At 41.2% G+C, this 15,581-nt stretch overlaps 1 protein-coding gene across 6 annotated transcripts in view; it reads right to left on the bottom strand.

Annotated features, from left to right (window-relative positions):
• LOC108705781 (cGMP-dependent 3',5'-cyclic phosphodiesterase-like) overlaps positions 1-15,581 on the bottom strand; it is a 296,620-nt gene that overhangs the window by 57,387 nt on the left and 223,652 nt on the right. For all 6 annotated transcript variants that reach the window (XR_005965535.1, XM_041582772.1, XM_041582771.1 and 3 more), the window contains 4 exons: positions 15,047-15,102; positions 4,405-4,464; positions 3,155-3,341; positions 1,175-1,227 (listed from right to left, as the gene is read on the bottom strand). Coding sequence is in view for 5 of the 6 variants with exons in the window: in XM_041582772.1 (XP_041438706.1) it covers positions 1,175-1,227; positions 3,155-3,341; positions 4,405-4,464; positions 15,047-15,102 (356 nt within the window). In the remaining variant the exon portion in view is untranslated. The remainder of the gene's footprint in view (positions 1-1,174; positions 1,228-3,154; positions 3,342-4,404; positions 4,465-15,046; positions 15,103-15,581) is intronic.

The following is a 15,581-nucleotide window of genomic DNA, read 5'->3' as shown; positions in this document are numbered from 1 at the left end:
CCCTTAGTTGGCTGCAACCCCCACAGTCTTTATAGCGATGACTCAGTTTATGGGGTCACCATGAATCCTTGTACACAGAGCCCACTAACTACAGGGGTGCTGTGCCAATGAGGGGACTAGAGAAACTCACCTAAGGTGGCAGTGCCCCAGTAGTTACACGGGACAGCAAAAATGCCACTCCTGGTAACATTAAGATATGAATTTATGTTTTTTAAACCAGAAATTCAGCTCTTCTAGCTGTCTGCACTAGCGTCCTGGACTCCCCCCACCACCGACATCGTGGACCCCCGTCTGTCACCCCTGACTAACTACTCCTCTCATCCTTCCCCTTCTCTTCTTCTCTCCTGTTCTTTCTCTCTTTTCTCCCTGTTATGTTTCTCTCCATTCCTCACTCTCTCCTATTCTTTATAACTTACCCTCAGCCACAAGGGGAAGGATCAGGGGTGTATTTCTGTACAAACATCAGTTACAAGTTCCACCCAAAAGTCAATATATTGTATTGAATGGATTGCCACCACCAATGCTGGTTCTATTGTTGTAGGAGCCCAAAACAAGCCCCGATCCACTCACCTTCTTGACCATCTCCTGCTCATTGGGGTCATTTACATCCATAATCACAATGAACAATTTCACATACACCATGTTTTTTCCATAATGCAGAGTTTTTCACTAAAATTCCAGCATTGTTACGGTCGCAAAGGTCTTTTGCAACTGATGTCAAAATGAATGCACTTGTGGTCGCATTTTGCTGTAAATTGGATGCAATTGTGTTGGAAGAGCAAGTCAGGGGTGCAAAGCATTTGCTGTCCTTATATATTGTTTTCTGTTAAGCAACAGCACAAACAATTAGATGTTTTTCTATTGAGTTCTGATCTGCTGCCCATGTCTGTGTCAGTAATAATGGACTCTCTTGTGGTTCCCAAACACTCAATATGCTCACACATCCCAGTGGGTCCAACATCAGACTCTTCTGGCTGCCAAACAGCCGCACACTTTGCTCTTTAGCTAATTACTAAGGCCGTATGTACACTGATGTTTTATTTTGGATAGGTCATGTACAGTACCCCTTGAGAAGAACAGTAGGGATTTTGGGGGAATGGGAAGATGAAGAGTTTTAATTCAATGTTCCATTGTGGCATATGATATAAATGTCAAGAAACAATTGGAAACTCACATAGTGGATGACTTTAATCTGTAGAGAAGCTGCGTCCAGATCATAAAGTTCTCCTGCAAAAAAGAAATTGTAACATAATAAGAACTTCACAGAGATATGAAGGATAATAAGAGACTTTAGCCTCTCTGAATTATCATAATCATTCAGGAATAGGGAAACTTTTTATACTGCATGGTCTCATTGAAACAATATGGCAGCTTCTGTCCACAGCTATAAATACGAAGATACAGCTGAGGAGGAGGAACGGTCTGGGCCATTGGCCAATAATAACAGTAAAATCATAACCAGTTTAACAACTAGGGAAGCTGTATGAGGAGATTGCGCCTGCAGAGGTTAAGGCAAGCCATGTGGCAGTTCCTATTGGTATATTTAACCAAGAGAAATGGCAGCCATTAATAATGACACCTATTTATGTGCAGTTTTGGGTTGGAGCACATAAAGCATCAGTGCAAGTGTGGCCAGTGGCTGTTTATGTATTGGACATTTGGGCAGATTCATCATTCCCATTAAACAAGCTTTGTACTGCTGCCAGACACACTGCACTATCAATGCTCTTTCATTATTAATTACAGCTGAAAAATATATGATTTGTGATTGATATCACCCAGAAACTAGAGGCTTTTATCTGCACATGAAATACATCAGCCTCGGCCTCTGATTCTGAACCTGCACATCAGCCTCTGTTTCCCTCTGCACAACAAACATAAACCCTCCTCATTTCTCTTCCTACAATATATATATATTTGCCCCTGTCCCTCACTCCTCCTCAAAAAGATCAGCCCCTGCCTCTCTCCCCTCTACTTCCTACCACTCAAATATTTCAGCCTCTTCTTCCTGCTTAAATATTCCAGCCTCTGCCTCCTCCTCCTCAAAACCATCTGCCTCTACTTCCCCCCACTGAAATATTTCATATCTGCCTCCTCTTCCTCCTCCTCAAATATATCAGCCTCTGCTTTTTTCTACTCAAATATTCCAGCCTCTGCCTCCTCCTCAAATATTTCAGCCTCTTCTTCCTGCTCAAATATTTCAGCCTCTTCTTCTCCCTCAAATATTTCAGCAACTGCCTCCTCTTCAAATATATATACTCTGCCTCTATTTCCTACTACTCAATTGTTTCAGCCTCTTCTTCCTCCTTAAATATTTCAGCCTCTTCTTCCTCCTCAAATATTTCAGCCTCTCCTTCCTCCTCAAATATTTCAGCTTCTTCTTCTCCCTCAAATATCTCAGCCTCTGTCTCCTCTTCAAATATATCAGCCTCTGCCTCTATTTCCTCCTCCTTAAATATATCAGCATCTGCCTCTTCCTCACCTAAAATATATCAGTCTCTGCCTCTACTTCCTCCTCCTCAAATATTTCAGCCTCTGCTTCTCCCCCCTAAAATAGATCAGCCCTGCCTCTTCCTCCTCCTCAAATATATCAGCCTCTGTCTCTGATTCTAAACCTGACCATCAGCCTCTGTTTCTCTCTAAACAACAAACACATAAACCCTCCTCATTTCTCTTTGTCCAATATATATTTGCCTCTGTCCCTCCCTTCTCACAAGCCACTGATTGTGGGGTCAATGCCTTACGGAAGAAGGGGTGGGCAAGATATGGGGTGCAATACAGAATTTAGAGGTTTAATCAGAAAATATAAGTCAGTAAATGAGTTGCATCTGAGGATCCTTAAGTTGGTGGAGGGAAGAATGGGCAATGCTGAGGAGTGAAGGGAAAACAGGGACAAGTAGGTGTGGAATGGAAAGCAAGACCGAATAAGTCATACATGTTTTTGGGGAGTAGAAAACCAAGAACTATAAATATATCAAATATATCAGCCCCTACCTCTGCAACTAAGTCCAAGTTGTTTAGAGAAGAGACAGCCAATTGGGATTAGTATCACTTTGTACACTGAACAGTAATGTATTTTTAATATGAATTATCTGTGCTACTCAACAGTAACTGCTCACCCTCCTCTATATGGTTTGTATATTGTACTTCGTACCGCAAAGCTGGAGGATTTTCTGGTCCAGTTCATCGTAGCTCTTGTTGGCAGCCTGTGTGGGTTTTGGCAATGAATTGTGATAGGAGCGAGGTGACAGAGGTGACAGAGGTGATAGAGGTGACATCGGGATTTGAGACACGGGCTGCAGTTTCTGAATGGCCAGTACCCGCTTGCACGCCACCAGGGTCTGTAATACACAAACACTTGGATCATTAGTGCTCTGCAAACCTCCAAATCTACTGTAAGGAAAGGTTTCCTGGTTATTCAGTGACTGCTTCTTATATGGAAATAACCAGCAGCCCTGTCTTGCTTTATGGCACTTACCCAAGATATACACCAAGGGACAACATATAAATGGCGCTTGTGCATTACCCAATATGGAGACACTGTTCATTCAGATACTTCTGTGCGGTTGGTAAATTGCAAGTGAAAAGAGTTACGGTCCCTGGAAATAAACTGTATATTTGGTTTAGGAATGATAAAAACACTCCCCTATACAAGGGAACGGTGCCAGATAAAGGCAGCGCCATAAGATAAAAGCTCAGCTTTCTCACCGACAGATAAAACACAGAAAGGTTCTACCCTATCAGATTGTGGAATATTAATGAGTTTCCGCTCGCCTTCTGCTGCCATTCCTCATCGCTCCATCTCTGGTCTGATTAAAGTGTCAGCCTCATGACTCGCAGGAAGAATGATTACCTTTTATCTCTGGAATTGTTAATTTCTCCCTGAATTACTGCATAGACTTTTCTTTTACCTGACTAGAATCCATATCTACAAGGCTAGTGGCAAGTCACCTGACTATATTTGGCTATGAGAGTCACAGGGGCTTGTGGTAATTGGGGTTCACTAGGGCATGGGCCCACTGGCAGATCCTCTGCTACTTTGACAGGCCAGGCTGACCCTGAAGGCAGCTGCTCTCGGCTGAACCCCAAATCTTTCAGGATAGATTCGGCCAATTACGAACTCTAATTTGGATATGCAAATTAGGGAACGGAAGGGGAAAGAAAGTCCTTGTGTGCCAGTGTGGAAAAAAAATTAAATACTCTCAATCATGGGACCTTAACTCACAAGGTTGTAAGACTTTGGATTAGGTTTGGTCAGGCTCTTGAATTTGAGCAAATCCTGCTGAACAAGGCTTGGATTCAGCTGAATGTCGAAACAAATCCAGGATTCGGGGAATCCATAGTTTTAATTAAGGCAAGTTTATGGAGACAATACTTTATTAATAATAATAAGGGGACACTTACGTGCTTCTCCAAGATTCTGAGATTCTGTTCATCAGAGTCATTCAACTGACTGCAATGTAACTGGAATGGAAAGAAAACAAAGTCAGACACTGCTGATGGTTTGACGTCATTAGGGCAATGATGCCTTAGATCAGGGGCCCCCAAACGTTTTTACCTGTGAATTCAAATGTAAAGAAAGTTGGGGAGCAACACAAACATGCAAAAAGTTCTTGGGGTGCAAAATATGGGCTATTGGCTTCAAGTAACCCCTTTGTGGACTGGCAGGCTACAGGAGGATCTGTTTGGAAATGTACATGGATTAATAAACACCTGGATTAAGGCCACTGGGAGCAACATCCAAGGGGTTGGAGAGCAACATGTTACTCACAAGCCACTGGTTGGGGGTCACTGCCTTACGGAAGAAGGGGTGGGCAAGATATGGGGTGCAATTCAGAATTTAGAGGTTTAATCATAAAATATAAGTGAATAAAGAGGACAGGAAATGAGTTGCATCTGAGGATCTCTGATGGAGGGAAGAATGGGCAATGCTGAGGAGTGAAGGGAAAACAGGGACAAGTAGATGTGGAATGGAAAGCAAGACAGAATAAGTCATATATGTTTTTGGGGAGTAGAAAACCAAGAACTATAGAAAACAAGAAGGTGAAAAGTGCAGGAACAGAGATAATTATAGTGATATTTACACATACAGTAAAGCTGTCCTTATCTTTACCCATGCCTTCAACACCATGAGAGTGTAGAGAGCTCTCTAACAAGCAGTCCATTCAAAGCCCAATATGTAACTACCTCTTGCATCAGTAAACGCCAGGCACTTTCATTGGCATGAAAACAATACATTACCCATGTGCACGAGTAATAAGTTAATGTCAACCCCATTGTGAGGATGGATGAATATTTTAGCCAGGTCTGGCATTTCCTCAACAGGTGGCAAGGCCTGGGTAGGATGAGTGTCCATGAGAGGTCCAGGAAATATCTGAATCCTCAGCTTCCATCCCTGAGAAGACCTATGCTAAATAAGGACCCTGAACCCTGTTCACTGAACAATGACAATGCTAATACTTTAGCTCAGGAGTCCTCAACTTTATACCCATGAGCCACATTAAGATGTAAAATGAGGTTGAGGAGCAACACAAGAATGAAAAGGGTTCCTAGGGGTGCCAAATAAGGGCTGTGATTGGCCATTTGGTAGCCATGCGAACTGTCAACCTACAGTGGCAGCACACCTACTGTTTGGCAGCACACCTGGCTTTTATGTAGCAAAAACTTGCCTTCAAGCCAGTAACTCAAAATGGGAGCAACATCCAAAGGGTTTGTGTCCAACATGTTGCTCACAATCCACTGGTTTGGGATCACTGCTTTAGGCAATGTGGGTAAGTAAGTTTCACTATTAAAACCATGATACATTCTCACATTGCTGTAGATATACTGTATTCTGGTATACAGGCCAGACAATGTACTAATTCATAGGTTCAAGGTTGCACAACACCAGGTTCCCCCACAGCGACAGAATCTACTGGAGTGCCCAACATAGAGAGCTGAAATGGTCACGGCTCAAACAAACAACAAGGTCCTTAGTTCCAGTTATAAAGCCTGAAGATGTTAAGTTATCCAGGAAGAAATTAATATGCAGACATCAACCCTCCCGTCTCTCAGCCTTTTACTTCTCTCTATTATTTCCTCATTGCTGTCTGTTAAAGAGACGTATTGCTATAATTTTCCCTAATTATTATTGGTTCTTGTTGACCTCCATCTAGCAATCATTTACCAGAAGACAGTTTAATAACATAAGGGCAGTGGCCAACGGGGAGATTTTCACCCTTGATAAAAATGCATGACTGTGGCCAGAAAATCTCCTGAAAATGCATCTCCATTGGAAATAACTGAAATCACCTGTGGTTAAACCAATGCATCCAGAGGCAACATCGCGATATGTTGGTTTTACTGCTGGCGATTCAAGTTATTTCCAATGGAGAAGCCTTTTCGGGAGATTTGTTGCCCACGGTCGCACATATATAATTGCAGGTGACAAATCTACCCGTTGACCACTGCCCTAAAAGTGTAAATTTTGCCCAGGATTTACTATCTCAAGGAAACAAGCGACAGTTGGCTTTTACTGTTCTGCATAACCGAAGTCCAGTATGATTGGTTGGTGTTGGATCAGGTCAAACTTTGCTTAAATTGATATATGACAATCAAAGAGCCATAAGGCATGTGTGTAGATAGAGAGCAATACATAGCTGCAAGGCAATCCATTGTGGGGTTCTGGACTGAAGAGGATCTCAATGGTTGTTGGACTTTTTGACCTCCCTTGTAGGGTATTAAGCTGATAATAAGAAACATTAGCAGTTATTCAGCCAGAGTTCCAAGAAGACACTGAATATATTTTCACCCAAATTTTTCCCTAACTGACCTTCAAGGTGGGCTTTTAGGTGTCTCTAGAGGAGCAAAAAGACATTCAACCCAAATCTTATTCCAACTGGTCTTCAGGCTGAGCCTCCCATGCAACTGTAGAGGAACTACAAGAGCAGTAGAATCGGCAGCAAGGAATGTTATGTGTCAATGATATAAACTGAAGGCTGAGACATACAGACAGCTAATAAAAATGTGGACAGTGTTATCCCCAATCAATATCTCAGGCTATCCCAGATAGTGGCCTCTACAGCCACTTGCCCGACTACCTTCCCAGGCATAACGATAGACTCAAGGAGGCTCAAATACCTGGTGACTCCATGTGTACAATGGGGAGCAGATTTTCAGCCAAGGCATAGAAAATGTAAAGATGTTTTCCAGGCTTATTTAACAGCACATTATTCCTCTGTCTTTTTATTTTTTTTAAATAATGATTTTCTTTCTTTCTTTTGAATAATGATTGTTCACTGCTGGTTCCTCACCTTACGGGGAACATCGATAAAGCCATTCATCGGCGTTTAGCATTCTACGTCGGTTCTGAATACAAAGCAAATTATTTCCCAAGGATATTTCATGCCAGAGGTCATACTTTTCTAGTAATCTTCTCAGCGCCAAATAAACTCGCCGTGAACTTCCATGCTTTTTCTTATCCACAAAAGGGGGGGGGGAGTCAACGCTTTATTTTTCCATTTCGGCAGCTACTGTAGTTCTTGGTGTCGCTGCTACTTTAGAAGTTAAGTAGGAATGAGAATAATCATTTCGAGGCACTCCGGAATATGAAGGCTGCTTTCTCTTTGAAAACATTAGGGTCACGGATACACGTTCAGGCTTCAGTAAGTCTCAGGAGATGTAATTTAAAAAACTTTTACTCAACAATTTCAAAGAATTGTTTCTTGGTCTACTGGTCTTTATACTCTTGAAATATCCCTCTGTCCTGGAGTCTGTGCAATCACTTAATAAATATCTGAAAGGTTCCATTATATCGTCCCTTTCCCTCCACCGGCTAGTGCCGCGCTTGTGTCTCTGTTGATAAGTTTTATCATGTTGGCCATGCATCATTTAAAAGCCATCCTGTTCACAATTTCCATTTACACATGGAGATACGGGATTGGGAGATCAAACCAGCCCTGTGTGAAGTGGCATTAGTCTCTCTCTGAGGTTTATTCCAATCTCCAATCCCCCGTTATCATACAGCAGATGTACAGAAGAAATACGGCTACTATCAGGGAGTTGCCTAAAGGACATAGATATTGTGTAGAGTGACTGTACAATCTAGATAGAATCTCTTGTGTTCTATTACCCTGTATGCAAGCTTATTTACATTCCTACTTATGGTTGACCTTTGGGTTTCATACAAACTGATTGTGCTGTCATCTTGATAAAGATATCAAAAGGTCTTTGGAACTCCCCAGATAAACCATGATTTCATTTGTTTTCTATTATGAATTTGAGACGTGTTCCATAGGGCTCTTGTCTTTACATCCCAGGGCCTATTTAATAGAGAATGTGGTTGCTTTTGGTCACAACATTGCATATGCCTTGAATTCCCAAACATTTTTGGCCAGGGCAAGAGAATGGCCGATCTTGGCCAAGAATCCGCTGCCCCACTGCTCCTCCACTCTTGGGTCTGCCTGCACTCTGAAGCATTGTTCCGCTCTGGTGCAGAAGCAGCGGATTTCATCGCCAAAAAACATTTAGCATTTTGTGCAAAATCAGCCCACAGTTGAAAAGGCAAGGGGAACAGAAGATTCTTCATCTGCAGAGACGATGTTGCTAAACATCGTCTGCCCTAGCCTTTGATTCTTCATTTACTTTACCTTTACTGATTCAACTATTATTACTCAGACTTCTTCTCGCTAGACTTTTCTTGGCCAAAATTTTGATGCACCAATTTTTGTTATCAGATTGTATTTGCAAATAGATACCCTCCCACAAAATATTGAGACATTTTAGGTTATGTCTCAAAACTATCTAGAACCCAACCATACTTCCATTCCAGTTCCATCTGCTCTTTTTGGGGTCAACAATTCAGGGTTTTTCCTAAAAAATTATGTTTTGGGTATTGAAATAAGTGGTTTCTCCAGGACACTTTCTCACTTAAGCATCTTCCTAGTGGACACATGGACATGCCTTAAGCTGGCCATAGACGGAAAGATCGGATCGTACGAATGGAGGATTCATACGATTTTCAGACCGTGTGTGGAGAGTCCCGAAATTTTTCGTCCAGCAAAGATTGTTTAGTCGATTGGCCAGGTTAATAGATTTCTGTCGGCTGCCGATAATTTCTCTGTATGTATTGCCGATCGGATGATTTTCAGTGGGAGACGGTTACCAGCTTTGTCAGACATAACTTTCGTACGATTGCTGTCAGGGGCAGAACATCGGCTGATCTGTTCTTTTACTACTTTATTTGAAAATTGCAGCATCCAATTACAGGTATGCTTTTTGTTATTCCACCAACAATAAACCTAAGTTCTGACTGGTTGCACTGGGTCAAATATTCCTAGTGTTAGTAAATCAGTCCCTCTGCTCTAGCGCTTGCTGCCAATACTAATTAACATGGTAACAAGAAGCATGAGGAGCAAAGGAGCAATCATTAGAAATTTAGCCCAGTTCACCTCAATGGGGCTCATTTATCAACACTGGGCAAATTTGCCTGTGGGTAGAAACCCATGGCACCCAATCAAATTATTATGTTCCTGCAGCTGGCTGAAGAAAAGCCAATCGCTGATTGGTTGCTATGGGTTACTGCCCAGTGTTGAGTTACAGCCCATGGGCAAATCTGCCCAGTGTTGATAGATGAGTCCTCTGTCCCCAATAACTAGAAGGTCTTTAATATTGCAACTGAAATGCGACCAAGCATCTGCCCATGGTGGGATCAGCGGGTGACTAGACTCACTTCTGTGCTTAGCCAATGATTTTTGTAGAGTTTTATTGACTGGGAAAGGGCCATGTTAATTCTAATGCTTATTTGTACTCACCAGTACATTCAAGTTCTGCTGCCCTCCAATGCTCCCAAAACTGCTTTTACAGTATATGCAGTAGCCTGAATATGGTTTTTTTTTCAGGCAAAAATTACAGCCACACGCCAAAAAAACATCAGCAGCCGCATCCTGCGTTAATAATTTCTCAATTTATATTCAAAATGTGAAATCGCAGTTTCCTTTGTCTGTTCGGCCGGGGGGGACTGGGATGCGGGTGTTTGAAAGTATTATCTCTGAGACCCATGCTGCCTTATTAATATCACTTTTACTCAGAGGGAAAAGGGGAAATATGGAAAAATCATAATACTAATTTGTGTGTATGCTGATACAGATTGGGCCAATCAGGAAGGAGCGTGTGTTCTTATCTGGGGACCCAGAAGAAAGACAAATGTTTTTGGCACATCCACTTGGTCATCAGGGGGCGCTGCACAATACCCTGTGGTCACTGATCAACAAGTGAGGGGACCTGTTGTGACAAATCTAGAACTTAATGATGGTTCAACTGCATCCCCAGCAGGAAAGGCCTTGATAAAAAAAAGAACATTTTCTAGAAGAGTTGAGAAGACTGATAATGCCAGGAATATATATATAGCTGAGTATTATTTCCGGCTAAGGCACAACTCTGTTAACCAAGATTAGTCCATTGTGATCATGATGTGATGATGAAGGAAGCTGGTTAATCTTCTCCTACTCTATGTTCCTCTAATGCGAAACCCACATACTCCTGATCCAACTCCTGCCTCTTATCTTTAAAATAAATGCCCTCAGCTAGAATAAGTCATTATACAGAATGGTAAACATGCAGCAATTTGTTTCTTATTATAGCAATTTCTAAGCCAATTTGTTCCCAGGAAGAAATGATTACAACAACGAGAGAGAGAGAGAGAGAGAGAGAGAGAGAGAGAGCGAGAGAGAGAGAGAGAGAGAGAGAGAAGAAAATATTCTGGTGACCTTCTTTCTGATGGGTATTTACATTTATTCTGGGTCCAGTACAGTTTGTAATATCTTTTGCTTCTGTTCTTCATGAGACTGTTGCATGGAGGAGGTGATTAGGGAAGCCAAGCTTGTTCCCCTCTCTCTTACAAAATGCACATTATTACTAGAGTGACATGAGGGGCTTGAGTAGTGATGCTTAAGGCTGGGTAACATAAGTAAGGCCTACTGAGCAGACACACTCCTCACCTGGACCCAATACCTGCACATTTACCCATGTGGCCTCACTACCAGTCCAAACTACCACCCAAAATCCAACCTGCTTCCCATCAAACACTATAAAGGCACAAGTCAAGTCATTATAAAACATGAAAGGCCAGTGAAGAAGCCTATAGTGCAGCTTACAGATCCATATTTACCTGCCCATTAGCTGCTTATTTGGGGGGTACCCACAGCTACCAGACCCCCTGCCAAACCCTATTCTGAGACATAAATAATAAAAGTAAGGACACAGTGCTCATATGAATACAAACAAGAGCGCAGGTTCCTTTGCTTGGAGACCTGCTTTATAATCCTTCTCTTTCTAGTAGAAGAAGTAGATATATATATATTTAAGGTACAAATGTTCCTCCCGCTCCAGTCACATGAAAACATTCTCACACAATACAAACAAGTTTCTGATGTTCCTGGGCGCCCCATGCATCACGCTGGTAAAGGAATTCATGCCAATTTGTCTTGCTGCATTGCAGAAAATTAAATAACCTGAATGGGAGAATCGATCCGCAGTTAAACAGGCAGCTGGCACCTGGAAAAAATATAAATATAATTTCCCCTCTCCCTGGCTCTTCTGTAGAACAGCTGATCCATAATCCAAAGGTTCATTAACAACTTTTGCCTAAAGCCTCATGCTCCAGGTAATGTGATACTTGTACAGAACACAGCGACTATGCACAAATATCCCTAAGTATTTCCATAGAATCCAACAATACAAGTCTCTTTTATTTTGTTCTCTTATGTATTTTACCTTTTTATGTCATCCTCTATAGCGGTACTTCTCATGATCTCCAAGGTGGTATTCTTTGTGATCTTCAAGGGGGTATTCTTTGTGATCTTCAAGGTGGTATTCTTTGTGATCTCCAAGGTGGTATTCTTTATAACCTCCAAGGTGGTATTCTTTGTGATCTCCAAGGGGGTATTCTTTGTGATCTCCAAGGGGGTATTCTTTGTGATCTCCAAGGTGGTATTCTTTATAACCTCCAAGGTGGTATTCTTTGTGATCTCCAAGGTGGTATTATTCGTGATCTCCAAGGTGGTATTATTCGTGATCTCCAAGGTGGTACCCCTCAGGATCTCCAAGGTGGTACTATTTATGGAAGTCAAGGTGGTATTTTCATGACCGTCAAGTTGGTACTTTTCATGATCTCCAAGGTGGCACTTTTAAAGACTATCATGGTGGTACTTTTCATAATTTCCAAAGGGGTACTTTTCATGATATCCAGGGTGGTACACTTCAGAATCTCCAAAGTCTTACTTTTCCTGGTATTCAAGTTGGTGCTTTTCAGGATCTCCAAGGTGGTACCTTTCATAATCGTCAAGTTGGTACCATCACGGTGGTACTTTTCAAAATTTCCACAGTGGAACTTTTCATGATATCCAGGGTGGTACACTTCAGAATCTCCAAAGTGTACTTTTCATGGCTGTCAAGGTGGTACTTTTCAAAGAAGTCAAGGTTGTACTTTTCATGATCATCAAGTTGTTACTTTTAATGATCTTCAAGGTGGCACTTTTCATGACAATCACGGTGGTACTTTTCATGGTATTCAGGTGGGTACTTTTCAGGATCTCCAAGGTGGTAACTTTCATAATCGTCAGGTTGGTACTTTTCATGATCTTCCAGGTGGCATGTTTCATGACCATCATTGTGGTATTTTTCATAGTTTCCAAAGTGGTACTTTTCATGATTTCCAGGGTGGTACTTTTCATGATCTCCAGGGTGGTACTTCTCATGAACTTTAAGGTGCAACATTTTAGGATCTCCAATGTGGTATTATCTAAAATAGTCAGTCGCTTATCCAGGATGACAGAAGAAGATCAGAGAGTGTAATGAGCAGCGAAGAATCTTATCTGGGAGGGAGTTTGAGAGTTCTTCAAAAGTCTGCTGTAGGAATACATCCAACAATAAAGATGATCACACTCACAATCATCCCGGATATGATCTAGGACACCAAACACTGTCTCTGAACTGAATCCCACCCCTCCAGCACTGGAGCTGTGAATCTGGACTGTCCATTGACGAAGAAACAGCTGGGAGTAATTTTGGAGGAATAGTTAACAATATGTCAGCAAGGAGGGGCTTTATTATGGTGGATACAATTTTGGGAATATCTCAAAGAACTTCAATAAAAAAGGAAGAACCCAGATAACTCAAATTCTCTATACACCTTTTGTGAAACTCCAGGCCACTTCTAGCTTCGATTTCTTTCATTGGCCAGTTTATACTTTCCCACCAATGTGCCCTGCTTTCTGGCAACATTATTTATAAAAGGTGTCACTTCATTTCACATAAAAATATTTAGCCTTTTAGATAAGGTCTGTAGATTCCAATCACAGCCAAATGATTGACGTCCTACTGTTCTTTACAGGAATATCACTCTAGATTGTAGTCAGCGTAACAAAATCTGCCATTAATATTTTATTAATGCCTAATGGGTAAATGCATTAGGGAAGCGCTGATCTATATTCAGTCCATTGGTAAGATGAATATATTGAACATGCACGATAAATTATAAATATATATTTAAACACACTGTATATAAATTAACACAGAGCAGGGTTAAGAATCAAGAATTTTGTTTTACTGAATCATTTATTAAATAAGAAACACAGAGCCAGATTCAATTCAGTGAGTGAAAAAAGGTTTATCACATGAAAAACTCATGGACGAGATTAAATTTGAGATGCAATTTATTTCAGAAAAACTTATCGCACGGTGAAAACTCTATGGGAAAAAAAACTGGAAATGAATTTGGAGAAACGTTTTCTCTCCTCGAATTGAATCTCGTCCATGAGTTTTCAGGTGATGAACCATGAGATAACTTTTCCTCCCTATTTCTGTATGGGAATTAGAGTAAAGATAGAGACTGGGACAATAAAGAGGCCTGTGGTGTTAAGTTTTACTTGAAATCTGCTTTTAAAGTATTTGATTTTTATCTCTAATTTTGTTGTATCACTTGGATCCCGGTGGATTCACATTTCTCTGTAAACGTCCCATTCCCCAATTAATTATGTGAGATTAATCATACTTTCATGAGAACATTATGACGAGTAGGGGGCCAAAACAGTCATTAGGAAATTTGCAAAGCTGCGCCAAGGATCATTTCATATTAATATGTGACATGAACGAGATCCAAGACTGGGTAATGGGAAGCAGTCAATGAGGTCTATATAATCCAGATACAAAAAGCAAGCTCCATAAATCAGACCTCGCCGCAACTTAATGTCTCATTTGTCTTCTTAACCAACAAATTGCTCATTTGGAAAAAGTAACCGGTGACTTTTCAGTGGGATTATATTTTGGCTCTTCTGTTTAAAAGAGAAATAAAGTGACTGCACTAAAGACTGAGCGGAAGGAGAAGAAGACAACGCTAATGGGAGACACATTGAGAAGCCACTGAGATTTCCCTGTAGTCCCACCTAGGAGTGCAATGTATGTGCTACAGAGATACACCAAATGCATGTGAGCCCCTGTCTGTCCAATCTCTCATGTCCAAACCAAGGGGATTAATATGCAGCTGCCCCTCCCCTTGCTGCTATAATTGCCCCATCACTTCTGGAAAGTTTCCCACTAGATTTTAAAAGAAAACCTGTTCACTTTTAAATGAACTGTTAATATGATGTAGAGAGGGATATTCTGAGACATTTTGCAATTGATTTTAATTTTTTATTATTTGTGGTTTTTGACTTATTTAGCTTTTTATTCAGCAGCTCTCCAGTTTGCAGTTTCAACAGTCTGGTTGCTAGGGTTCAAATGACCCTAGCAACCATGCATTGATTTGAATAAGACACTGGAATATGAATAGGAGAGGCCTGAATAGAAAAATGAGGAATAAAAAGCAGCAATAACAATACATTTGTAGCCTTACAGAGCATTTGTTTTATAGATGACCCCCATTTGAAAGCTGGAAAGAGTCAGAAAAAGAAGGAAATTACTTCAAAAAAAGACAAAAAATGAAGGCCAATTTAAAAGTTGCTCAGAATCCACCCCTTAAAAAGTGTTTTTTTATAGCATAATAAATCAGGAATGGGTTAAGTCGACTCACCAGTATAACAGACACCACTCTGGCCATATCCTGGTCTAGTAATGGGAGGATCAGCACTGTATTAATAGATAAACAGAGAGAAGCCATAATGAAGGGCACTTAATGGGAAACACATCAACAAATTTGTCCCAGGTGGGAACTCTGGGCGAGCAAATTGTTACGGTAGCACTGGGTTTAAATAAAGAAACATGTCTTTTACAAGATGAGGAGTGTACAGTGATATAAGGAGCTCCTCTCTGCCCCTGGAATAAGTAGAGTCAGTGTAAGGAGAGATAATGAGCTCCTCCCTGGGATTAAGTAGAGTCAGTGTAAGGAGAGACCATAAACTACTCTATATCCCTAGATTAAGTAGTCAGTGTAAGAAGAGATAATGAGCTCCTCCCTTCCCCTGGAATAAGTAGAGTCAGTGTAAGGAGAGATAATGAGCTCCTCCCTTCCCCTGGAATAAGTAGAGTCAATGTAAGGAGAGATAATGAGCTACTCTATGTCCCTGGATTAAGTAGAGTCAGTGTAAGGAGAGATAATGAGCTTCTCC

This window comes from Xenopus laevis, chromosome 2L (assembly GCF_017654675.1).
Source record: "Xenopus laevis strain J_2021 chromosome 2L, Xenopus_laevis_v10.1, whole genome shotgun sequence".
In the NCBI taxonomy this organism is placed as follows: domain Eukaryota; kingdom Metazoa; phylum Chordata; class Amphibia; order Anura; family Pipidae; genus Xenopus; species Xenopus laevis.
The sequence above is the reverse complement of the archived record's forward strand: the minus strand, read 5'-3'. Positions and strand labels throughout refer to the sequence as shown.